General features: G+C 43.5%; 1 protein-coding gene across 6 annotated transcripts in view; it reads left to right on the top strand.

Annotated features, from left to right (window-relative positions):
* Positions 1–27,422, top strand: part of CLASRP (CLK4 associating serine/arginine rich protein) — a 211,791-nt gene that overhangs the window by 88,635 nt on the left and 95,734 nt on the right. For all 6 annotated transcript variants that reach the window (XR_004540410.1, XM_033955808.1, XM_033955811.1 and 3 more), the window contains exons 12-13: positions 6,265–6,483; positions 25,555–25,797. Coding sequence is in view for 5 of the 6 variants with exons in the window: in XM_033955808.1 (XP_033811699.1) it covers positions 6,265–6,483; positions 25,555–25,797 (462 nt within the window). In the remaining variant the exon portion in view is untranslated. The remainder of the gene's footprint in view (positions 1–6,264; positions 6,484–25,554; positions 25,798–27,422) is intronic.

Here is a 27,422-nt window from a genome sequence, read left to right as displayed (position 1 = left end):
GATTTGTCTCCAACTCAGTGGCAAAGCGAGTGATAATTTAACCCTGTAGCTCTCCTGAGCATAAATAGTATTTCCCTTCCATTATACTGATGCCCAGCTCTGGGACTTCAGTAAAATAACATCCTAATACCATTACTATTTAACATTTCTATAGCACTGATAGGCTATTCGCTGCGCTTTGCATCAACATATTTAAGAGACGGTCCCTGCTCAGTAGACCTTACAACAGTAGAAATAGGGGCTTAGGGAGTTTCTCAGGGCGCTTAGAGTGAGGGGGTTAAGAGCTAAATGCATTCTTGAAGAGGTAGGCTTTTACTCTGTATTTGAATAGTTCCAAAGATGGAGCTTGACATACTGACTCAGGCAGCTTGTTCTACTGGGTTTCCCCGAAAATAAAACACTGTCTTACATTAATTTTGGGCCCAAAAAAGGCATTAGGTGTTATTTTCATGTTCAATGATCATCTCTCCCTTCCTCTCCTCCACACCAATTCTTCCTATTTCCTTTCTATCCCCCTCATGTGCAGCATATTTCCTCCCCTCTCACCCATCCCCTTGTGCAGTAATTTTCTATCCCTCCCTTCCCTCTGTGCAGCAGAACCCTTGCAGCTTCTATCCCTCCCTCCTTCCCATCCCTTATGCAACATCTTTTTATCCCTCCCATCCCCTCTCCCCCCCGCTGCCAGATGAGAGTTGGGGAGCTGGGAAAAAAGGGAGCAGCATTTTGAAGATTGTGGGAGACGGGAGGGCAGGAAGATAGCATTGCCAGTTGAGGGATGGTAGGATTAAGGGGAGGGGTTGGGAGCAGTGTTGCCAGATGAGGGGTGGGGGAGCTGGGAGGAAAGGGAGCAGGGAGGCGGGGGTAGCAATGTTGCTAGATGAGGGGTGAGGGAGGTGAGAGGAAGAGGAGCAGCATTTTGAGGAGTGTGGGAGCCGAGGGGGAGCAGCGCTATCGGATGAAGAGTGGGAGAGGGAGGGAGTGCTGCTATATGTGGGGGGGGGGGGCAATGGTAGCCAGCCAGCGCTGCCCGGCTTTCTCACCTGCAGCGCCGATGAGATGTTGTTGAGCAGACGGTTCAGGTCCCACAGTCCCAGCAGAGACGGAGCAGCCAAGCGAAGTGCACCAGACACTGGCTTAGCGCCGCGCTGCTATATTCCACCTCTTCAAGCCGCTGCTGACTAGTGGGGTCTAGGTCCGGCAGCTCCGACACCTCCGGAAGTTCGGTCCAATCGTCGCTCATGCACGGCACCGGGAGCAACGTAAGCAGCGTGACCAGCAGTAGCACCGGCATCGGGGGGGGGGGGGGAAGAAGCACTGCTGCTGCCACTGGTGACTAGGGCTTATTTTTGGGGGTAGGTCTTATATTAAGACCTACCCAAAAAACACGTTAATTGGCCATAGTTGGGGGGGGAGATGTGATAGAGGTGGGGGCACTTTGAGCAGAGACATCAGCGTGGCAGAGATGGTGAGGGTTGGAGCCGAAAGAGTCAGTCAAGCTGGTATAGTAATCTTGTTTGGCAAGTAAAAGAGCAAACTTTAAGGCGGTCAGGAGGCATTTGAAGTGAATGAAGTCAGCATGTGTATGGGATTTGATCCAAAGATGTTTAGCAGACCTAGCACTGGTTGCCAATAGAAGCTAGAATACTTTTCAAATTTGCTTGCATTTGCCACAAATTGTTATCTGGATTAGCTCCATCTTATCTTTTCTCTCATTTTGAATTGTATAGTCCGATTAAGTTTACTTGATGTTCTGGTTTATTCACTTTTCCTAATCCTAAAAATTGTTGTTATAAAAAAATTTTTTGATTGATCTTTGGCTTATCAAACAGGTAAAGTTCAAGCTTGGTTAGATGACATGATTTGGCAAACTGCATCCTATTGTACTTTTAGAAAATCAGTTAAGACTTATTTGTTCAAAATATTTGTTACTTGATCAATGACTACATCATAGTATTCATACTCTAGTTTTATATATGGAATATTGTACTGTGCTTTCTTAAGTATTTTGTTGTATCACTGCACTATTCAGTCCTCTTATTCTGTGAACTGCCTAGAACCGGGTGTTGGCGTTATAGAAAATTAAAGTTGTTATTATTATTATAAGTAGCAGATTTTCAAATTCAGCCAGGGCTGGGGTTTGGCATGCCTTACAGGGGTGGGGGAGCAATGGTACCTAAAACAAGGGGAGAGAGTGGTATTATAGAAGGAGACAGCTTCATTTACAGACTAGTGTAATATACTTGTAGATAGGAGGGTTGAAACAGTGGTGGAGAGAGTGCAGGAATCAATAGCCTGAAGATTCTTAAATGTATTGAACATTGGCTGGATCTTTGCGGGGGGAGGAAGGGGGATGTTGGGTTGTGAAAGTTATTAGATGGAGATCAGAGAGTGGAAGAACTGTGGTGCAGTAATTTGTGATAGAGCAGTTAGAGGAGAGGATAAAATTAAGACAGTGGCCATTTTGGTGGGTAGGGACGGTGGAGCATAGTTGAAGATTAAATGAGGACGTTAAGTATAGAAGCATAGGAGTTGGAGGGATCATCAGCGTGAATGTTAAAATCACAAGAATGAGGGAAGGAGATGAAGGTTCAAGAAAGAAGGAGAGCCAGGAGTCAGTCAGTGAGAGAGAAAGAAAGAAAGAGGCTTATCAGGGAGTCAGTAAATGACCGCTGCAAAGAGGGATAGAGGAGCAAATAGATAGAATGGACTTCGAAGGAAGAAAAGCAGTGCGATTGCAGGGGTTGAAATCTACCATTACTACTTATCAATTCTATAGCGCTACCAAGCTTACGCAGCGCTGTACACCAAAATATGGAAGAGAAAGCCCCTGTTCGAATGAGCTATCTACAAGAGACTGAAAGTAGCAGCCCAACACCACCTCTGTGACCAACTGAGCGAGGCATATGGGAGAAAAGGTAACCTCCATGACATAGGGAGGCAGCTGAGGCAGTCATCGGGGTTGATCCATGTCTCGGGTAGTGCAAGCAGGTGGAGAGATCGAGAGATAAAGAGGTTGTGGTTGTAGACAAGCTTGTTGGAGATGGAATGGGCATTCCATAGGGCACATGAAAAGGGCAAGGAAGAAGGAGGGGAGCAGAAATAAAGAGTGGTGACATTGTGGTGCGACCCACATCAGTAGGGTGAGAGTTGATTGGGAGGACTAGGATTGGGATTGATGTCTCTGGTGGAGAGCTAAAGAAGGAGTAGGAAAGTGTGGACAAGAATAGGTGCAGTATGGAGGTGTCTGCAACATCATGCACATAGGAAGAGTGAGGATGGCTGAATGAGCGGAGAAAGTGGTGAAGCTTTAGGGCTAAGAGAATAGTAGACAAAAGGGAGGGTGAGGTGATTAATTCAAAAATTGAGTGATGGTGGTGGTGGGGTTCAGTGGTTTGAGATGAAGGGAGAGATTAGGAAGAGTCAATATTAGGAAGAAGAGGTGTACAGGAGCCATAGACATGGAAGAGAGGAGAGGGAAGCATATTCGAGCAAGACTTTCTCAGAAAGACCGCCGTTGTAGTCATAAGATATATTTTAGACAAGGGAGAAGACTTTTGAAGTAATGTTGAGGCTGGAATGGGCTATGGGGTCTCATGCAAAAGACGCACTTATATTAATTAAAGGAAGGCAGCAAGGTTAAAATGTGAGTAAAAATAAAGCTGCTCACACCAAAGGCGCGAGTAGCCCCCACGAGAAAGAACTAAGGGGAAGATTATCAAATGTTTGTGGTAAGATCCGATAGGCAACTGTTGCGGCCGCTACTGTAACGATTTCAAAAAGTCAAGTCATTCTTTAAAAAAGGCACATACAGATGAGGTTTGTGGAGGGTTGCTAAATTTATATGTGCCAATCGCTGGTGAAAGCGATCGACACATGCGCAGAATAAATCCACAGATAAAATTTTAGAGATCCCAAATCGAAGATTGGCAGGAGGGATGCCCATTCTCTCCCACCGCCGATGTCAAGCAACCCCTCCCCCAGCAGCAGGAGAGATGCCCACTCCCGCTGCCGATGTGAAGCAACACCCCGCCTCCCCCCGCAGCGGGAGGAATGCCCACTCCCTCCTCCCCCGACACTCCCCCAGACAGCAGGAGGGACATCCACTCCCTCCAGCTACTGCTGGCAAACAACCCCCCCGATATCCCGCCACCAAGCAACTCTTCCAACATCTCTCCTTCCCCGGCAGTGGGAGAGATGCCTACATCCTTCTACCCCTGACGACTCCCCCCAACCTGGTGTCTCCAATGAGCCCCCTCCCCTCCGCAACCCCCTACCTTGATTATAAAGACTGGCCAGAGGGATGCATCCTACATCCAGCTAGTAGCCCTACCTCTTCAAAATGGCAGGCCTTCTCCTCCTCAGTGCTTGGTGGTTAGAGGGAGTGGGCATCCCTCCTGCTGCTGGCCGGGTATCAGTGGGGTAGGATTGCTTGGCGGTGGGAGGGAGTGGGCATCTCTCCTGCTGCCAGGGGTGTGTTGGGGGGGTTGCTTAACGGCAGCAGTGGGAGGGAGTGGGCATCCCTCTTGCTGGGGAGGGGGTTACTTGACAACAGCAACATTTTCGGGCAAGTCTGAGCTGCCAAGCCTTACTTTCCTGTCATCTGATTTGGGCTGCTCTGAAAATAAGGTGGGAGCCTTTAGCTGTTCTTACAGAGACAAGCATAATACATTACATGTACAACAAAATAATCATTTACAACAGAGCCAGTATTTAGTACAGCAGATGAGAGTCCCCACAAGAGAACTATCTGAAGCAGCAAAGAGCTTTTAAACACATGGGGGAAGATTCTCTAATGTTCGCAGTAGAATCCGACGGGTTACAATCGCAGCCGCTATTGTAATGATTTCAAAAAAGTGAGTCATTCTTAGAAATCCATGCATGCAAATGAGGTTTGCAGTGCTACTAAATTTGCATGTGCTGATTGCTGGTGATAGCGATCAGCACATGTGCAGAATACACCCACAAGCAAACCAAAAAGAAAGACCCCCAAATTGAAGATCATCAGGAGGGATGCCCACTCACTCCCGTCACCACCGTCAAGCAACCCACCTGACAACCCCCCCCCCAACACACAAGCATCCACCCCCAGCAGCAGGAGGGATGCCCATTCCCTCCCCCTGCCACCATCATGCCCCCAACAACCCTCCCCCCTTGCTCATGAAGGCTTTCACCTCCCCTGTGCATCCTGGGATGCGGCGGGGAGAGGCCTAAGGCTCTGATTAGCCTGCCATTTTGAGCTCTGATTGCTCAAAATGGCCTGCCATTTTGAAGAGGCAGGCCTGTTGACTGGAAGGAGTAGGCATCCCTCCAGCCAGCCTTCATGAACAGGGGGGGGGGTCAGAGAGGGCATAATAGTGGCAACAGGAGGGAGTGGGCCGGGTGGGGGTGTGCGTATGTGTCAGGGGGGTTGCTTGACGGTGGGTAGTAGGGAAGGAGTGGGCATCAATCCCGCTGCTGGGGTGGGGGGATGTGTGTGCTTGATGACGGCTGTGGGAGGGAGTGGGCATCCCTCCTGCCGGGGGTGTTGAGAAGAGGAGACACAATTTTCTGGAAGGTCTAAGCAGTCAATGCCTAAGCCAATCAGCGCTCAGGCACTACCAGAAAGTAAGGCTACAACAGCTCAGACCTGCTGGAAAATTTTGCCCGCAAATATAGGACAGCGAGGTTAGTGAATCGCCCAGAGTGCTTGTTTAAATATTAATGACCTCGTTGTAATAGTTGTAATACATTTGCATGGCAGAGTCAGAGTCTGCCAGGAAGCTCGGAAAAGACCACAGTGAGAATTGGCTGGTAGAATACTTCCATGCTAAATCAGCTAGAACAGGTTTAGCAATCATCATTAAAGACACAGTGGGTTTTGAGAATCTTCCACCTGGTCATGTGATTAGAAGCAATCAGGTCCTGGGCTTAGAGAGGGAGGAGGGTTGGCAATCCAATTCTAATATGGGCTGCTCAGAAGAAAATGTGGGAGCCTTTAGCTGTTCCTGTCATGTGATTAGAAGCAGTCAGGTCCTGGGCTCACCTTGACCAGTTTACGATGCCCTACTGTCTGCCAGATAATAAGAGAGAGATCTACTACTTTGTATTTCTAAAGCACTACTAGACAGTAGGCAGTGCTGTACAGAATCTTTAGAGTAATTTCTCTAATCACTCACAGTAATCTCTTCCATACTTTTATGAGATGTTTTTGTCTGTGTCTCTTAGTCCCTCAGAAGTCACTTGGGTGTGGTAACTCTTTTCCATTCTGTTGTCTTCACCATTTAGGTCACAGTCTGAATCCAGCTCAGAGACTCGTTCCCGATCTCGCACCCCTAGTCCAGGTCGAGAGGAGAAGATCACCTTCATCACCAGCTTTGGGGGTAGTGATGAGGAGACTGCAACTCCACTGGCAGAAGGCACTTCATGGAAACCCCCAGCCTCCAGCAAGCACATGGCACAAGTGCAGCCAGGCACAGCTGCCGCAGGTCGTAGCACCTCCTCCCGGTCGGTAATTTTCAAATTTATTTCATTTTCAAAAAGCTTAAAATCCAAAAAAAAACAGTAAGAGTTGGTATCTGAGGTGTCAGATTGCCCCCTATTTCCAAATAAGAGGAAACACTATTACTGACAAACAGAAACACTTACTGTCATTTTCAATGACATGCAGCGACATGGGATATATCATTTACATTTCCCATCCAATTGCAAATGACAGCCCAGCTCTATTAATAATGTGATTAATGTGTTACAATTTTAATATACATTAAAAATTTAATTCAGTTAACCAGCCTTGACCCTCCCTTTCTGCTGTGCACCTGCTTATTCGCTCAACTGCTAGGTCTGCCACCTCCTTGGACCTTATTCATAAATTGAGACTGGTCCTGTACATGAAATGGGAAGTATTTCAGGGAGTGCTGCTGTGGAGGTTCTGGATTTCAGATTCTAAGAGCCTAAATTTGGCTTCCCAAACCTCCTTCCAACACTTTCCTACATCTTTAGTTCACACTTGTTCCTAGACAGTTGACTCTCCCTTAGCAATGTCCTTTACACCATTCAGTCAAATGACCAAGCAATCCTCACCATCCACCATTGTCCTACCAACCATCTAGATACCTAATAGAATCTCCAGCTAAAACAGCTATCCAACCCTTCTCTTCTGGGCAAAAGGCTATGTAGATATGTCCTTGATACAAGAGGATATTGTATATTCTGGTGGCAACAGGATCATTTCCTTCCTCACCAAGGTGATATTTTCTTTAAGTTGAACTCTCGCCTACCAGACTGCAGGTAGGACTTCTGAACTATGTTTCCTCTCTCTATATCTATATCTCTCTCTGCCACAACACCTCTGCTATTCTAACCTCCAGAAATTGGACTCATTGGCTGAGAGCTCTTTTCACCGAGTGCACTGAATGATCTCTTATCAACTGGGAGATAATCTACATATGACACTAATGAACAAGACTGGATAGCATCCATCTTGCTGTTGGATTGCTGTCTTCATCATAATGTTGGTGGGTTGTTCAGTTATTTTAAGTATAGGGATATTTAAAATAATTTTATGGGCCTTAAGATTATTTGGTATATTTTTTGTTTGCTTCTCACTGAACTACAAAATAATTTGTTATTCAGGTTGAAATATTTGGCTGTGATGACCCTAAGGTGACAAATTTTCTTTTTGTCCTTTTAATTGGTATAATTTACTATAAATTAAGGGATGTGCTATGGATGGCTGGGAGTTGAGTAGTATTGGTAGGAAAGAAGACAAAAAAGACAAAATAATTTTTGACTTACAACACAATCTAATACCTACCTTTTAATATTCTGCAACAGGAACAGATGATAACTAAGACAGAAGAATTTTAGACTCTTAAGCTAATAACTAATTTTGCTCTGCTCTCAGCACTTCCTCAGAAAAGTTATGGAGCTGCATTTTTGATGTGACCCAGTTAAATAGAAAAACAATAAGGGAAATGAAATGTGTTGTAGTTTGAGCTTGGGGGTTGTTTTTTTCATTGCATGCACCAAAGCTGTTGCCAGTAGAAATGAGAGAGAATTTGCATTCAGAAAGAAAGTAAAAAACACATCATGTGTTGAATGCTGGAAGGTTCTGTTAGGATTGAGATTTATAGGGATGTGGTTTGATGTTATGTTTTACATAATGTAATTACACATTCTTTGAGAAGAAGCAGGCATAATACGTATTCCAGAGCAATATGTGAGACATTCTAGACAAGTGGGTTATCTCCCAATGGCCATGAGCCATTTCCAGAAGGAATCCACTCCAGAGTTTTCTCTGACCTTCCTGTACTTCACTGAGAGCTCTACTTCTACCTGAAGTTTTTATTTATTTCTTTGGGTTTCTATCTTGTCCTCCCAGGAGAGCTCAGAATGGATTACAAGTTTACATACATAACAAAGCCTGGTAAAATATAATATGACAAACATGGATGAGACACAGCATGACAAGCATTGCACAACAAAACATAGTCATATATACAAGCTTAGTAAGAAGCTCCTTTCATGTATTCTTTACCCATAGAACTCCAATTAGTTTGTAAGCTTTCTATTTACACTTATTGTATTGTATTTAGACTTATTGTATTGTATTCAGACTTATTGTTATTCGCTGACTGTCCAGCCTTCTTTCAATGTGAACCGCCTAGAAGTCACCTGACTATGGCGGTATAGAAAAATAAAGTTATTATTATTATTATAGTATGATATATACAAGCATAGCATGGGGAGACGTACTATTTATAAAAGTGAAGCAAGGCAAACATAACATGACAGACATTGTATTATATATGGTAAACATAGTATTATACAGTATACATAAACATAGTATGGTAAACATATTATATATACAAACGTAACATGGCAAACACAGTATACAAACATGGCTAACCTAGTATGACATGACAGTATAGTACTTGGTAGAACCTAGTGTGGTGGAAATGGGATAGCAAATATTGTGTAATGGACATAGCACGTGAATTTGTAACATAGTAGATATGGTATGGCATATATACTAAGAAAGATACAATGTATAGTAGAGTGGGAGAAAAAGGTGACAGTATGACAAAATGTGGCAAACCATTGTATGACAGAAACATGGTTTCCTTCAAAAACTATTCAGCCAATAAGTAAAGCTTACTTTCTATTGGTTGTTAAAGGAAAAAAATGGGACAGAAAATATTTCAATGGTTCAAAATAAATTTGAGGAAAAACAATTGCAAAATTTAACAGCGATCTTGGAAGATTCTGTCTGAGTTTAAGGAACAAAGTACAGTGTTCCCCCACGAATTTGCAGTTTGCGAATTGCGGATTCACTCATTCGCGGTATGCTCTGACCGCCTCTTCCTGTAGTAAAGTCGGGTTACACCAATCAGGAGCTGCATGTCAAAGCAGCTCCTGATTGGTATAGCCTGACTTTACTACAGGAAGAGGTGGTCGGAGTAGACCGCGAGTGAAATTTGCGAATTTCGGGGGAGTACTGAACTTTGATAGTTAATTTGGTTTTTAAACAAGATCTCACATCTGTTATGAGAATATACTTTAAAAAGGGAATGATTCCTGCTTTGTGGTCAGAGAGTATGGCTTTATCCAGATGTGACCAAATTAACTCAAGAGAGACGCAGAGAATTTCTTGCAATGAGAGAAGAAACAAGAGGATTGGGAGCTGCCTTCTTGCTAGCATACCCTTGTTAATGTGCAGTAAAATATATGAGCTTGAGATATTTTTGGGACCTTAAAAAGTTAACCAGTGGGTCAGGATCAGCAAATGTTTATAGCCGAGGGTTAATCGTCTAAGTCTTTTCCTGAGTTGTTTATTGAAAAATACTCCCTTAAGTTCTAATTCCTCCCCTTTGCAAATAGTGGTCTATGGAAGAGACCAAATTCAATTTTATTTTATTCCTTTATTTTTTATGTTTTCTTCTTTTTTGTTATTGGAAATGGCTCTGTATCTCTAGAACGAGTATTAAACTTGTAATGATTTAATAAATGAATAAAAATTAAAACAACATGGTTACTTGGTAGGGTAGAGCAGGGGTAGGGAACTCCGGTCCTCGAGAGCCATATTCCAGTCGGGTTTTCAGGATTTCCCCAATGAATATGCATTGAAAGCAGTGCATGCAAATAGATCTCATGCAGATTCATTGGGGAAATCCTGAAAACCCGACTGGAATACTCTACTGGGGTAGACTATTATATGATGGGCAATATAAAGTGTGACAGTTCATGGTACAGTGGGCGAAGCACTTCAGCTTTTGAGATTCATGATAACAGAGGGCTGGTGCTCTTCTTTGTTAGGTTTAATTGATGAATGATATGATTCTGAACTAATTAAGCTAAAATATGCAGCAAGGCGGCTTGAAAGAATTTGGAGTAAAACAAAAAGAGATGAAGATAGATTGAAATGGAGAACAAGGATACAAGATTTTAAGAAGAAGGTAAAGGAGAAATGTCGTAACTACTGTTCTTCAAAAATAGGAACCAATATAGAGTTGTTCAGATTGGTTAACCCAATTTATGATGTTAGATAATTTAGGCAAGCCCGACAGGATCTTCTCCCTTCAGATGATTTAGCATTATACTTTAGTACATAAGTCCTTAATCTAAGATTAGCGTCTATGGGAAGATCCTTGATGATATTTCCATCAAAAAAATATCTTTCCTGCAGATTTAAACTAGAGTTCTTTTAAAATTCCAGATTGGGATCAATTTATTAAACTTCATGCAAAATATGCAAAATCACATTGTTCATTAGATATCTGTCCTCTAGTGATTATGAAATCAGCTCCTATCAGTTTTAAATAGGAAGTTTATGAATGGATAATTACTTTATTACGTAAAGGAGAATTTCCGAAAGAGTTAGGTCATATCATTATTATGCCAATAACAAAAAATCCAAATCAATCTTTGTCTTTAATTACTAATTATAGACAAATTGCAGGTAATCCATTCTTAGTAAAACTGATGGAAGGTCTGGTTAACATTGAATTGATGAATTATTTGGATCAATTTTCTATCTTACATGACTCCCAATCTGATTTTTGTCCCCTCCATAAGAACATAAGAATTGCCACTACTGGGTCAGACCAGTGGTCCATCGTGCCCAGGAGTCCACTCACGCGGCAGCCCTTAGGTCAAAGACCAGTGCTCTATTTGAGTCTAGCCTTACCTGCATACGTTCTGGTTCAGCAGGAACTTGTCTAACTTTGTCTTGAATCCCTGGAGTGTGCTTTCCCCTATAACAACCTCTGGGTTTCATATTTTTACCACTCTCTGGGTGAAAAAGAACTTCCTTACATTTGTACGGAATCTATCCCCTTTTAATTTTAGCAAGTGCCCTCTCGTTCTCTCCACCTTGGAGAGGGTGAACAATCTCTCTTTCTCTACTAAGTGAATTCCCTTCATTATCTTCAATGTTTTGATCATCCCCTCTCAGTCTCCTCTTTCCAAGGAAGAAGAGACCCAGTTTCTCTAGCTTCTCACTATACGGCAACTCCTCCAGTCTCTTAACCATTTTTTGTCGTTCTTCTCTGGAACCTTCCGAGTAGTACAATGTCCTTTTTCATGTACGATGACCAGTGTTGGATGCAGTATTCCAGGTGGGGGTGCACCATGCCCGGTACAGCGGCATGATAACCTTCTCCGATCTGTTTGTGATCCCCTTCTTAATCATTCCTAGCACTCTGTTCGCCTTTTTTGCCGTCGCCATGCATTGCACGGACGGCTTCATTGACTTATCTACAAGTACTCCCAAGTCTCTTTCCTGGGGGGTCTCTCCGAGTAGCCCACCGGACATCCTGTATTCGTGTATAAGATTTTTGTTACCAACATGCATCACCTTATCCACACTTATCCACATTGAACCTCATTTGCCATTTCACAGCCCATTCCTCGAGCGTGTTTATGTCTCATTGTAGGTCTTCGCAATCCTTCTGTGTCCTTACTACTCTGAATAACTTTGTATCATCTGCAAATTTAATCACCCTGCTCGTCGTACCTATTTCCAGGTCGTTTATAAATATGTTGAAGAGCAAAGACCTGAGCAGCGAACCCTGTGGCACTCCACTCGTGACACTTTTCCAGTCCGAGTATTGTCCATTTACCCCCCACTCTCTGTTTCTTTTTCGCCAACCAGTTTATAATCCACGTGAGTATATCATCCTCGATTCTATGGCTTGCAATTTTTCTAACTAGTCGTTCATTCGAGACCTTGTCGAACACCTTATGAAAATCCAGATATACAATGTTGACCGGGTCACCCTTGTCTATCTGCCTATTTACTTGATCAAAGAAGTGCATTAAGTTTGTCAGGCAAAATCTTCCTTTGCTGAAGCCATGCTGGCTGGTCCTCATCAGATTGTGTCTGTCAAGGTGATTAATGATGCGGTCCTTTATCAGCGCCTCTACCATCTTTCTCAGTACCAAGGTCAGACTCACTAGTCTGTAGTTTCTCGGATCTCCCCTTGAACCTTTCTTGAAGATCGGCGTAACATTCGCCACTTTCCAGTCTTCCGGAATCCTTCCTGATTTGATCGACAGATTTACTATTAGTTGAAGCAGGTCAGCTATAGACCCTTTCTTTTCCTTGATTACCCTCAGATGGATGCCATTCGGTCCTGGGGATTTATCATTTTTAAGCCTATCAATTTGCTTGCATACCTTTTCTAGACTGACCATCAACCCTGTCAGTTTCCCGTCTTCGTTTCCTGTGTATAACCTGTCAGCTTCCGGTATGTTGTGTATATCCTCTTCAGTAAATACAGACGCAAAAAATGTGTTCAGTTTGTCAGCGATGGCTTTGTCCTCCTTTGGCACTCCCTTTATTCCATGATCATTCAGTGGCCCCACCGCTTCCTTCCCTGGTCATTTCCCCTTAATATATCGAAAGAACGGTTTGAAGTGTTTTGCCTCCCTGGCTATTTTTTCCTTGTAGTCTCTTTTGGCCTCTCTTACTGCCTTATGGCATCTGCTTTGATGTTGTTTGTGCTTTTTCCAGTTTTCATCCGTTTTTGACCTTTTCCATTCCTTAAATTAAGTCTTCTTGTCTCTGATCGCTTCCTTCGCTGCTACAATGAGCCACACCATTTCCTTGTTCTTTTTCCTCTTGGATTCCTTGTTGATACGCGGTATATATAGATTTTGCACCTCGGTGACTGAGTCCTTAAAAAGGGACCATGCTTGCTCTAGCATTTTTACTGTGCTTATCCTCTTCTTAATCTTCTTCCCCACCATGAGTCTCATCCCTTCGTAATTCCTTTTTCGGACTGCTGCTTCACAGAGAAACTTCGGTAGACCTATGGAGCTAGCCAGCTGTATGACACCCTTCTTGGACTCAGGGTCCATTACTCTGGAAGTTTGCTTGTCCTCTAACCTTGTCAAGGGTTTAAGCGCAGGCCGAGTAAAAGTCCCTCCGGGTTTCAGAGCGCAGGCTGTGTTTCCTGACCCTGGTCGTGTGGAGTGATTTTGTGGGGGGCAGAAGTTACAGTCTTGAGTCCATCTGACTGGCAGTCCGAAGATCTTTAAGTTTGGTCATTTGAAGCAGTTTCTGAGGCAAACAAGCCTTTTTCCCAGTGTAACAGAGCTGATAGGCAGGCACTGCACAGACTGTAAGTACACCTCCATTATTTCCTATAGAAGCTTCGGAGGTGGTATTTGGAACAAGGTAAAACTCATTTTTCAGAGTTTCTAAGGGTAGGGCTCAGGTCTCCTACCTCCCCAAACCCCAAATCGCTATTTTTTATTTTTGGATTTTCTTTTTTTTGCCGTTTTTGGCACGAATTTACTGCAATGACCATATTGAATTTTTATTGATCCTTTTTTCAAAGTTTTATTTCTATTTCAAAACCCCTCGATTTTGTTAAAAAATCATTTGGGATGGACTCCTCAGCCCCTAATCTATCAAATGTGTGCATTGATTGCACCGGATTGGCGCTGGTTCAGCAACTGTGTAGGCTTCACCTCTTACGAGTCCTCCTGGGTTGGGGAGTCTGCCTTGATCTGTGGTTTCGGGAAAAAAGTCTCACCCAAAGGCCGTTCTGGAGTCTTTTGCCAAATGCCTGCGTTCCAAGTCGGGGGTATGAATTTTCCCTGGACTTTATTCTGCTCCTCTGGAAAGTGTATACTTTGGACTTAGTTTGTTTGTCACAGCCGGCGGGCCATACAAATTTTATGCTTCTTCTGTCTTCTGACACTGTTTCTATTTTAGATCCTGCTGCTGCCCTTGTCGGGATGAGTCAGCAAGGTCACCCCGAGAGTCAGGATTTGAGTGTGGACCCCTCCATCCGCAAACATTTTAAGAATGTCTCCATCATTTTATTGCTGATATTCTGAAAGAGCTCAAATTGGAATCTCCACAATGTTCGGTCATGGACTGTTCTAATGTACCGTCCTCCTTTTTTCCATCCCATCCACAGCTTCTTGGTCTGGCAGCTTCTTGGTCTGGTTACAGAATAATGGGATACCCTAGAAAGCTCTTTCCGGCTCTCTAAAGCTATGTCTAAACTTTATCAGCTGGATTAGGAATTGTTTATTGGATAGGACACAGAGAGTAGGATTAAATAGTTTCAATTGAAGAGAGTAAACAGTGGAGTGCCGCAGGGGTCTGTACTGGGACCGGTGCTATTTAACTTATTTATAAATGATATGGAAATTGAAATGATGAGTGAGGTGATTAAATTTGCAGATGACAGTAAACTGTTCAAAGTTGTTAAAACACATGCAGATTGTGAAAAATTGCAGGCAGACCTTAGGAAATTGGAAGACTGGGCGTTCAAGTGGCAGATGAAATTTAATGTGGACAAATGCAAATTGATGCACTTTGGGAAGAATAATCCAGATCACCATTACCGGATACTAGGATCCACCTTGTGGGTTAGCACCCAAGAAAAGGATCTGGGTGTCATTGTAGACAATATGATGAAACCTTCCACCCAATGTGCGATGGCCAAAAAAGCGAACAAGATACTAGGAATTATTTTAAAAAGGGATGATTAACAAGACTAAAAATATTATAATGCCTCTGTATCGCTCCATGGTGCGACCTCACCTGAAGTATTGCATTCAATACTTATCTCAAGAAAGATATAGTGGCACTAGAAAAGGTTCAAAGAAGAATATTGCATTCAATACTTATCTCAAGAAAGATATAGTGGCACTAGATAAGGTTCAAAGAAGAGCGATCAAGATGATAAAGAGGATGGAACTCCTCTCTTATGAGGAAAGACCAAAAAGATTAGGGCTCTTCAGCTTGGAAAAGAGACAGCTGAGGGGAGATATGATTGAAATCTACAAAATCCTGAGTTGAGTAGAACGGGTACAAGTGGATCGATTTTTCACTCCATCAAAATGTATAAAGACTACAGGACACTCGAAGTTACAGGGAAATACTTTTAAAACAAATAGGAGGAAATATTTTTTCACTCGGAGAATAGTTAAGCTCTGGAAAACATTGCCAGAGGTTATGGTAAAAGCGGATACCATAGCTGGTTTTAAGAAAGGTTTGGACAATTTCCTGGAGGAAAGTCCATAGTCTGTTATGGTACTAGTGATTTGGATTGGCCACCGTGAGAACGGGCTAGTGGGCTTGATGGACCTTTGGTCTGACCCAGTAAGGCTTTTCTTATGTTCTCCTGATTTTTAGCAGTTTTTTGAGCCACCTAAGTGGATTCCGCCATGGTGCTGGTTACCAGGTACCTGGCCCTCCCTAGCGATGGGGGAGTAGTGTTTTTGGACTTAATATTGAACAAACTTTTTGAAGTGACTTCTTTTGGTATCAAGACAGCAGTAGCAACCTCTTTTGCGGCATGTGCTTGTCACATGAGATTGTGCAGTGTGCCTTCTTCGGAAGTGGATGCCTGTCCCCAGCTAGTGATGGACTGTGTGCATTATGTGGCGGACGCCCTTTATGATCTCATCTGAGTTCTTAGTAAGGTCTCAGCTTACGCGGTGTCAGCACACTGGACTCTTTGGATCTGTCTTTGGGCTAGGGATGCTGCCTTCAAAGCCACTTTAAGGAGCCTCCCTTTCAAAGGTCAGCTTCTTTTTGGGAAAGTTCTGGATGATCTCATGGTCATTGTCGCTGATCGCTGCCCTAAGTCTCTCCCTGTGAACAAGTACTTTTTATCCCTCCCACAGATTTCATCAGAGATCCTCGGGCTCTTCCTTCCAGAGATATTCTCAGGGATACCTTCCTCGTTACAACAATTCCAATTCCAGGCGTTCTCAGTCATCTGGATCCCAGGCAGCTACTGCTCCTTAAAAGCCCCAATGACGCCTTAAGTCAGGCACGGCTTCCTCATATCAGGGGCCGGCTCTTTCCATTTTACCGCAAGTGAACTCGCATATCCTCAATCAATGGATGCTGGACATCATTCGGGAGGGGCACAGATTTGTTTCTGGACTCTCTGGCAGGTCAACCGGAGGAGGAGTCAAAGGTCCGTGCTACCCTGCAGCATTTCTTGGACATCTGAGCAATAGTACCTGTTCCAGAACATGAATTGGGCTTAGGCAGACACTCTTTATACTGTCATACCTGTGCCCTCTAAGAGTGCTACGGGCAACCAGGTAGTGACATGATGCTTACTTTGGCGTGGTCCCACTGGAACTAGGGTCGTCTTTCAGGTTGGTTATTCCCAGGCAATGGCCTGGAATGGCTCTTTTACTGGACTCTCACAGAATACCATCAAGTCAGAATGACAGTAAAAAAACATAAGTTTTATTTTGCCAAAAAACCTCCAAATTATAAACCACAACAGATTTCGGTGCAAACATGGAAATTAAATTCAATTGAAAAAAGGTTCCTCAAAATCAACTTTAACCCAGTTGCCAGCTCTGGACTTTAGCAGGTAAGTATATACAGTCCTCTTTACCAGAGTCTGACTTTAGGCATGTTTTACTAAAAGAAAGACATCCATTTTATTCAGCTGCTGCACTGTCTTACAACAGCTCCAATAAGCAGCTCTCTGTTCCTGAGCTGCAGGACAGCGTTTATGGCATTGCTTAATAAACCAGTAATACAGGACGGCTGGCACAGTTAGTCATGAGATAGATACAGCATAATTTCTACTACTGGAAAACAGGTTCTTGAGCAAGGTATACAGACAGCTTTAAACAGGTAGTCAATAGGCAGCAAACACTGGTTCTGAGGTAATTAACAGAGAAAGCATAGTAGTTTTACTGAGAGGTTTTCACTGTTTTTGAGACTTGTGCAGACACCCTGCAATCAGCCAGCTGCTATGATAACAGCAGCTGGTGATCCCACACGGAGTTCTATTAACCGTGAATCAGAGATAAACAGACTGAGGTTTCTGCCCCACGTCTAATTTAGTCACTGTTTGGTACAGTGCAGGATACAGTCCTTTGGCTTGAAACACAGAGGCAAAAAGAAGGTAGCAAATTCTACAGTCCAAAATCCTTTCTCTGGCAGCACACACAATCTGCCTATCAGGAAAACAAACAGCCCAGGAAAACATCCAACAAAACTCACGTTTGTTTCAGGCTACTTCCATTTGCTCTGGCCATATCTCAGCTGTAGCATTGCTGTCTTCCACCATCATTGCCTCACCTAGCTCTGAAGACAAGAATCCTAAAGATAGGATTTCTTTAGCCTGCTCCTGTCTCATTTCCCAGTCAGGGCTGGGAAACTGCCCTTCCTGGTCTGGGGTAAGCTCAGTCCCGTTCTGAGCTTCCTGTCTCTCCTCCCGTCCTGTCTCCTGCTCTCTGCTGAGCCTCGCTTTAAGCTGAGGAAATAAACCACACCCCCTTGGCTTCAGTGGGGGGAAGGGCTTTCCTTCCTAAACCTGGGATGTTTCTCTGAGGGAAAACTGTCTTCCTGCTTTCTGCCTTACAGGACCTGGGCAAAAGTAGGGCAGAGATTTCTTACTTTGCTTTGGCAGTGCCTCAGGTAAGGCAAACCTTTCCTGTTCTGTTTCAGTCTCATCCTCACTGTTCATAGGGTAGTCAGCTAAATTACTGTCATGGGCTCAGACCTGGTCTGCCCTTCTGCACCGGGGTTTATATGTTTTCCTGTATTTCCCTGTGATAAACCTTGGGATTGCTGTAGGTTTGTCACAATACGTCATCGTGCTAAAGAAATGTTCGGAGGACTGGATACGCATTCTGGATCTCAAATTGGTCATAAGAACATAAGAATTGCCACTGCTGGGTCAGACCAGTGGTCCATCGTGCCCAGCAGTCTGCTCCCGCAGCAGCCCTTAGTTCAATGACCAGTGCCCTAACTGAGTCTAGCCTTACCTGCGTATGTTCTGATTCAGCAGGAACTTGTCTAACTTTGTCTTGAATCCCTGGAGAGTGTTTTCCCCTATAACAGCCTCCGGAAAAGCGTTCCAGGTTTCTACCATTCTGGGTTAAGAAGAACATCCTTATGTTTGTACGGAATCTATCCCCTTTTAACTATAGCAGAACAGCTGGTCAATCGCTTCCTGGAGATTCCTCATTTCTGAATGTAAACCATGCACACAGTCATTGTTGCTGTCTCTCCTAGGGAGTTTCTAGCGTCCTTGGATCTCACGGAAGTTTACTTCCATATTCCAATCTTTCCAGAGCATCGCATGTTTCCATGTTCTGCAACAACATTTCCAGTTTGCGACTTTACCTTTTGGGCTCGCGACAGCTCCCCGCACTTTCACTAAGGTAATGGTAGTTGTAGCAGCTTGTCTCCGCAGGCAGTGTGTACAGGTCCATCCTTACTTGATAACTGGTTGATCTGTGCTCTGTCTCGACATGAGTGTGAGCGAGTGTTGGAGACGGTGGTGTCTGCTACAGTGCTTGGGTTGGATTGTCAACTTTAAGAAGAGCCATTTGGCACCATCTCAGACCTTGGAGTATCTGGGCCCTCTCTTCGACAACTGGAAGGGTCGTGTTTTTCTTCCTGAGCCATGCAGACAGAAACTTCAGCAGCAGATCAGAGATCTGGACCTTCCAACTCCCAAGGCCTGGCATTATCTGTTGGTGCTGGGGTCCATGGCAGCCTTCTTGGACCTCTACAGGACTTTCTCCTCTCTCAGTGGTCTCCGCAGCATCATCCCTTTCAGATGCCGCTCCCCTGGATGGAACCAGCGTACAGTAGTCTGCACTGGTGGCTTCAGGGGGAGGCTTTCTGCCATGGCAAGCCTCTTCAGATCTAAGATTGGATCACTCTTATGATGGAAGCCAGCCTGTCGGGTTGCGGTGCTCACTGTGGAGACCACTCCATTCTGGGACAACGGACTCCACATCAGAGGCATTGGTCAATCAATCATCTGGAGCTTCAGGCAATTTGACTGGTGTTACTCGCTCTCCAGCCTACTCTAGAAGAAAAAGCAATGTGAGTATTCTCAGACAACGCCACAGTGGTGGCGTATGTCCATCATCAAGGGAGCACAAGTAGCACTGCCTTGGGCCAAGAAGCACACCAGCTGTTCTGATGGGTAGAGTTGCATCTTCTGTCTCTCTTGGCGGCGCACATGGCTAGAGTCAACAACGTAAAGACAGAATTCCTCAGTCGCCAGATCCTGGACCCAGGAAAATGGTCCCACTGATGGAAAGCATTCTGTCTGATTTTACAGTGCTGGGGTCAGCCCCAGATGGACATGATGGCTTCTTCAGTCAAAGAACAAAGTGCGGAAGCTTAGTGCTGAATGCCTTAGTTCAGCCCTGGCCAGCTCACAAGCTCCTTTATGTGTTCCCTCCATGACCTCTGGTTGGTCGGGTCATCTGCCGGATAGTGACGCCTTCCGACCTCATGATTCTGGTTGCTCTGGACTGGCCTTGTCATCCATGGTATGCAGATCTCATCTGTGTTCAGCAGGAAAGGAAACTCAAATTCCCTCTTCATCGCAACCTTCTCAGTCAGGGTCCAGTGCCCATGGAGAACACACAGCATGGCTCTTGAGTGCTCAGCCTTGATGAGACACAGTTATTCAGATGTGGTCATCTCAACGCTTTTGAAGTCCAAGAAACCCTCTACTATGGCTTGTTATGCTAAGTGATGTGCTAAGGACCAAGTGGTGCCTGTTCGGTGGTCCTAGCTTTCCTTTCGGCAGGTGGCCTCCCTTAAAGTTCAGGTATGTAGGCCTTTCCTTTCTTCCAGACACGCAGGGGTTCTAGTTCACTTACTGCTCATCCAGATGTTACACGGTTTCTGAGGAGGGCGCTTCATTTGCAGCCTTCCTTTCCTCTTGTGGAATATTAATATCGTTCTTCAGGGCCTTGCAGAAGTTCCATTTGAGCCACTAAAGGATGCTATTCTTCTATACCTGACAATCAAGACTGTCTTTCTAGTCGCTATTGTCTTGGCACAGTGTATCTCGGTACTTCAAGCTTTTTCATGCTGGGAGCCCTTTCTCCGATTTAAGGATGAAGGAGTAGTTCTCCGTACTGTACCTTCCTTTCTACCAAAGCTGGTTTCCACTTTCCATGTCAACCAGGAAGTTCATATGCCTGCAATTCATTCCACAGGCTCTAAGAGAAAAGATCAGATTTTACGCAAATTGGATGTCAAGAGAGTCTCGCCCCATTATTTGGAGAGGCCTAATGATTATAGGCTATCTCATCACCTTTCTCCTGACTGTCCCGCCTCAGCATGGTAGATTGGTGACTAAGACCTTGAACACCCATTGGATTCATATGGCTATTTCTGCAACTTAAATCGCTCACAGCAAGCAGCCACTGGTTTCCCTTAATTCCCACTTGTCTAGAAGTGTTGCTGTTTTGTAAGCGGAATGTCACGCGATTCATCCAGATGAAATTTGCAGGGCGACTACATGGTTCTCTCTTCATACCTTTATTGGTTTTCCGGGTGCATATGGCAGCTCGCTCTGATGCTGTTTTTGGGACCTTTGTGTTATGGGAGGGTTCTTCTGTCCCTCCGGAGCTAGTGAACTGAATCCAGAATACACATAACAGAATGGAAGATACTAAACTATTTATTTTATTGTTCCCCTTCCTTTTGTTTGGTCCTTCTCCCCTTCTTTCTCTTTATGCATATTGTATTTCCGTCCTTTTCCATCCTGTGTCAGTAAGTTAATGTTTGTCAGTGCGTTAGATTGTTTGTAGCATTATTTGTAATTTGTTTTTAATGTACGCTCTTTTTATTCTTAGTTTTTATCTTATGTAAAACCGCTTTGAATTTTGATAAGTTGGTATATCAAATTTTTAAATAAACCTGAAACCTGAAGATTAGGTTTTCACCTTTGATAACACAAGGCAACAAAAATTTTTTTTCTGAATCATCTGACAATATAGCACATTCTTCTAAATCAGATTTTCACGTTGATTTCAGATCTGTTATTAGTTTTTTTTCACTCACATAAACTTTTAAAGTAATGACTAATGTTAGTTTATAGCGTTTTAGCATATAGGGTTTTAAGAATTGCAGCATCAACTTAAAGAAATGTTGCAGTATCTTCAGTCCAAAGTTAAATAAGCACACAGCATAGCATAATTATACTGGACTGTGTCACTTAAACAATATTTCTTCAAAAATGCTTAGCGTATGATTTCTTTTTGTGAGTTGTGTCTGGATTGTCACGGCACACATGCAGCAGTAGTCGGCCATCATACTCTCATTCCAGAAACCTTCGTAGCCCTGGTGAAAACGTTCTCCTTGCTTATCACTCACCATACCAAGATTTTCCAGAACAAAGTCAAGATGTGAGTGCAAAAAGTGTATTTTTAATGGCATGCAACAGCCAAGTTTCTGATATGAGTCAAGGAGATTCTGAACTCCTTCCTTGTATGAAGGAGACATATGGTTGCCAGAAAGTTTTCCACTAATCACTTGAATGCTTCCCAAGCTTCAAGCTTAGCTGCTGAGAGCGATTGCTTAAAATCTTCATCCTGCATAACAGACTTGATCTGTGGGCCTATAAATATCCCTTCCTTCAGTTTTGCAGTGCTGATTTTTGGAAATTTCTTAACAAGATATTGAAAACCTGGTGAGTTTGCTTTACCCATGGCCTTTACCAGGTTCTTCATCAACCCCAGCTTGATAATGAAGAGGTGGTAATAATATTTTATGAGGATCCACCAATGGCATAAATTTCACACTGGGTTATAGGTATCCCTCAGCTGCCAGACATGCTTGACTTAATGTTCAGCTGTAGATCTGCTATCCCACAAGCACAGGAAAAGCAGTATTTAGAGAATTCTCCTTGCATTCCCATTAACATGCCAATGACCTTCAGATCACCATAGATGTTCCACTTGTGTGTTTTATAACTGATTGCTTCTAGTAAATTCTTCATATTCTCATAAACAGAATGGGCAATTGGTAAACTTGGTTTGGAATGTCCGTTGTGCAGTAGCACTGCCTTCAAGCTTCTCTGTGATGAATCAATGAAGAGATGCCATTCATCTGGACAATGCACTTGTGACAAATTGTTGAAGAGCCCGTTAATGTCAGTGAAGTATGTTGTTAAGTTATGATTCCTTTTTCTGTAATGAGTTATATTAGCATCTTTTGCAAGCAAGTGCTTTTGCTTAAGCCTTGAAGCAAGAAGTTCTGCTTTTTCTTTTGAAAGATTTAGATAACGAATAAGATCATGGAGCTCAGCTTATGTAAAGATTTCTAGTTCTGAATCTTAATCATTCTCATAATCAGGATCAGATAATTCTGGATTGTGACCGACATCACTATTCCTCATCATGTTCTACAGAAGGAAGTCCATCTTGTGGAGGTACAAGGACAGGCAATGAATCATCATGCGGAACAGGCCTAATAGCAGAATCCAGAGTAGGATATATAATTTTGTGGTTAGTTTTAGCTGAGAATCCACTTGTGTTCACAAAGCAAAAGTAGCAGTCTTTAATATGGTCTAGCGGTTCCCTCCATATCATTGAGATTGCAAATGACATCGCTGCCTTTCATCGATTGAGCCAGTCACGAAGTCCGTTGGAACAACTGGTACAGATGATATTTGGAGCCCAAGATTTATCCTGGCCACCCAGTTGACAGCCAAAATACAATTTCTGTACCTTCTTCAGATCAGATTGGGCGACGTTTTGCTTTCATCGTGAATGAACCACAGACATAACAGAAACTATCTGGATGATTAGTACAATGTCTTGGCATGATGAAGACTGATATTAATCACTGTATAGCATAAAAAACAAAGACAACTGTTGTTAACCCTCCTTATATGTTTATCCTATAAACACATGATATATCACCCAATGAACGTTTAGAATTATATATAATGAGCCTCATTACTAAAATGTGATGTGCTAGTGAAAAACTAAACACAGATTTGAAATCGGCATGAAAAATGCTACAAAACCCACCCAACATTAACTCTGATGAAAATTATGTGTTGACCTGTGTAATTTTCTTTCAGTTAGGTCCCTGGCAGATTTAGTAAGCTCAGTTATTCTGAATCACCTGCTTTCTTTGGCCTCAGTTATTCTCCTTTCAGGCTTCAGGATCTTCCAGCCAGTAGACGGATCATGTGGGGAGTTCGCTCTTCTGTGAGTATGCATATTACCAAAGGCTGCTTCATGTGGGTGCTCATTGCATGCAAGCAGGTTAGTTCTACATCAGGTATCTCAAAGTCCCTCCTTGAAGGCCGCAAACCAGTCGGGTTTTCAGGATTTCCTGAATGAATATGCATGAGATCTATGTGCATGCACTGCTTTCAAAGCATATTCATTGGGGAAATCCTGAAAACCCGACTGGATTGAGGCCCTCAAGGAGGGACTTTGAGATCCCTGTTCTATATTGTTCCTTAGTGTTTTCCTGTGTTGCCTTTTGCCTTTTTATTACTTGTTTTCATGTTTTGCAGAGCAGCCCAGAGCAGAAATTGTTTCTTACCGGGGGGGGGGGGGGAGGGGGTTCTCCCTTTCTCCCTTATTTTCTCATGGATTTATTCTGGTATGTTGCTTGGCTTGGGACTGAACTGTAGGGGGCTCTTAACTCTCTGCTAAGGTAGGAGGGGCACATGCTCAGAAAAGTATTTGGATTTCTGCAACTCCTAGATTGCGGGAAGGGATTGAACACCTAGCCTACTGAATCTTCCAGGGGCTAACAAAGAAGATTATCGAAGGTGAAAACCTAATCTTCCACTCCTGCAGGTATTTTAGAAAAGGCTGTACAGTGGCAGTTCCTTTTCTAAAATACCACTGGAATTTAGTGTATCCTGAGATGGACATCTTAATTCTGCTCTCTTAAGCTTCCATGGCTGGCATCATGCTTGTTGCAGTTTTCTGAGTTTTGCTGTGTCTAGTCAGGTAGAACAGCCGTTTGAGCCATCATGCTGTGTTTTTCTTCAGGGTAATCTGTGAGGTCTGCAGCTTGTCTTTATATATAGTGGGTCATCAAACCTGATTGATTGAAGCTTGATGTGAATGAGGCAGGAAATTCTGTTGGTCACCAATCTGAATTTTGGTGGGAAAGTCCATCGGCAAAACCTGGAAAACTGCAACAAGTATTTTAATTCCTATCTGTGTTCTGTGTAAAATGTGGTTCCACTTATACCATATACACACACTGTATATGGGCATTCCCAGGGAAAGAGTTGTATTATATTCATGTATTTTTATGCAGTGTGCATACACACGTTTATACCAACTTCAAAGGAGGTATAAATGTTTGTGTCATCATTTGCATGTTTTGTATATAATTACTTGTATATAAAAAGCCGCTTTGATTATACCATAGAAAGGTAGTATATCAAATCTATGACCCTTTTCTTACACTAGTTTTGGGATCGTATTATATAAAGGCACACGGGTACCTGTATTGCTTTTATAAAAGGCTAAAATTGGGTGCCTTTTTTCTACTTGGACATAGGTGTCCTCTTATAAATTGCCCCTTAATGTTCCCTATTGGAAAGGACGCCTGCTGAAGACATACAAAGTGGAGGTCTGTGCCAGGGATGCTAAGGCTTAGAAGACTACTGGTGGCCTATTAGGGAGCTTGAAGGAAAGAGGGGCTAGAAGCAGGAATTATTTGAGTTGGGAGGGAGGTGAGAGAGAGTGATTAGTAATATGAATTGTGGAATTTTGGGAGGTCTATGATACTTACTCCTTTGACTATCTAGGATCACTTTTAAGAGTAAGCAGAAATTTGGCAGCTTCTAACCTTTCCCAAGAACTCAATATACTACTTTCCTCATAGTGCTATAAAACATCTTAACTCTGTTTTCCAACCAGTTCATAATTCAGTGGATCCTCATTGCCTCTTTAAAACTGACTTTATAACATGTACTAGAGACCCATGTGGCCAACTGCTTTTCAAAATGAGAAGCCAAGCCTAATTGCTGTTCACTCCAGGATGGGTTCCAAGCTAGCCCTCAAATAATGTGACCTCTATAGGAAAAGACCATCTTTTAAGACCTCAGAGGTTTCACAGGGCACTTTCAGAATGGGAGGCTGGAGGTTATTTGCTAGGGAAATACACAGAAATGTAGAATGACACAGCAGAAAAAAAGACCATGTGACCTGTTCAGTTGTTCTTATGGAATAAAGACTGACAGCCTTGTGCTAGGTTTCCAGACTTGGGAGGTGTTCCGCATCCCTTTTATTTTTTTTCAATATGCTAATGTTATTCTTTTCTTTGTATTTCAGGAGGCGCACCATTTCCACCTCTTCCTCTTCCTCCTCCAGCTCCCAGTCCAGCTCCCGGTCTCAACGAGGCATTGGGCAACGCAGAACCAGTCGCTACTCTCGCTCTCATTCTCGTACAAGAAGGTACTCCAGGTCTCATAGCCGGAACCGCCATTATTCTGATGGAGGATCCCGGGATGAACGTCGACGATCCAGATCGTATTCCACAGACCGCAGCCGTCATTACTCCCGTCGTAGATCAAGGTAATGGGAGCTGGAGATAGGCAAAGAGAACACAGCCCTCAGCACAAGGCTAGATCTTTGAAGGAGGACAGCAAATTTGGTCCTTATTTGACACAGATATGACCAAAAGGGTTCTAAAATCTCATTCTCTTTTCTCATAATTCCTCCTTTCTTTGTTATCAGAAGTGATAATCCCTGACCTACATAGAGCTTAAGGCAGCAGATAAGTCTCGGCCCCAGCTGTAGAGAGCATTTGAGTCATAAATAGTTCTGTTGCAGTGCATAAGATGGTTAAAATTATGGTAGATGAAGGAAATAGTTTGAAATATTGAGAGCAACCAATTTTTTCATCTAGCTACCAATAGTATGAATGATACTTGCTTGAGTGGCATGAAAATGGCAAAATAATTATATTATGATATATGATTTTTATTTCGTTATGGGTTTGTTTGTTTTTAGTTTTGATTATAATTTTGTAATCTAGAAGTCAAGTGATGTGTTGAACTGAGGAAGACATGTCTTGCTCGAGCTCTGGGGTCCCGGGTCCTTTCCTGCCCTGCCTAGCCTCACCCGGTGTTTGTGCTTACGGGGTACAGATTGGAGAGTTGCATGGACAGGTTTGTCCAGCATTGCAGTCCGGCAATGAGTGAAAAATCAACAAGAAAGGATAAAGAAAAAGACATGAGGTCTCAAAAATCTGACCCCAAGATAGCAGCGTCAGATTCGGGTTCTGCGCTCCCTCTTTCTGAAGCGCACATAGAAGCGCTCTCAGCATCAGTGGTACGTGCTTTGGATTCAAGGTTAGAGCAACTATCAGGTCAACTAACCTCATTGGAAACAATGTTAACCGAAACGGCCCAGCGCACTGGCAAATTGGAGACACGGGTGGTGCTGGTCAAGGACGCGCACACCTCATTGACTGCGGATCTTCTTTCCCTTAAGGAGCAAATCCAGCGCCAGGCCGAGAAGCTCGAAGATCTAGAGAAAGGGTCTCCAAAGTCCCTCCTCGAGGGCCGAATCCAGTCAGGTTTTCCCCAATGAATATGCATTGAAAGCAGTACATGCACATACATCTCATGCATATTCATTGGGGAAATCCCGAAAACCTGACTGGATTCGACCCTCAAGGAGGGACTTTGGAGACCACTGATCTAGAGAATCGGTCTAGGAGAGATAACCTGCGACTGGTAGGCTTACCAGAGGTGGTCCCCGACTCTCGTCTTCTACCCTTAAGTCCTGATTGCAGACGGAGCTCCCATTGCCGACTGGAATGGGGCCCTTACGACTTGATTTGGCGCATCATCTTGGCAGGAGAACGGACGATCACACCCGTGCCAGAGTGACTATACTTAAAGTGCATAATTCTGCTCACAAGGCAGAATTAATGAGGCATTATAAGCAGAAAAGGAACACATTTTGCTATGATGGAGCCCCGATAAAAATTTTCCAGGACGATAGCTTTGGATCCAAGATGGCGACTGAAAGCAGGATGCGCTGAGTCGTTCGTCTCAGGACACCAATTTTTTGAAGAAATTCTCTTAAGCGGTAATTGTACTTACCGCGATGCCTAAGAAAAGGGGCCGGAGCGCTGCTTCTGCCTCACGGCGCTCTGGAGCTCCGGGTCTCGGCAATATTCAGGAGTTCCT

The sequence above is a fragment of the Geotrypetes seraphini genome, chromosome 8 (assembly GCF_902459505.1).
Source record: "Geotrypetes seraphini chromosome 8, aGeoSer1.1, whole genome shotgun sequence".
NCBI classification, from domain to species: Eukaryota; Metazoa; Chordata; class Amphibia; order Gymnophiona; family Dermophiidae; genus Geotrypetes; species Geotrypetes seraphini.
The sequence above is the reverse complement of the archived record's forward strand: the minus strand, read 5'-3'. Positions and strand labels throughout refer to the sequence as shown.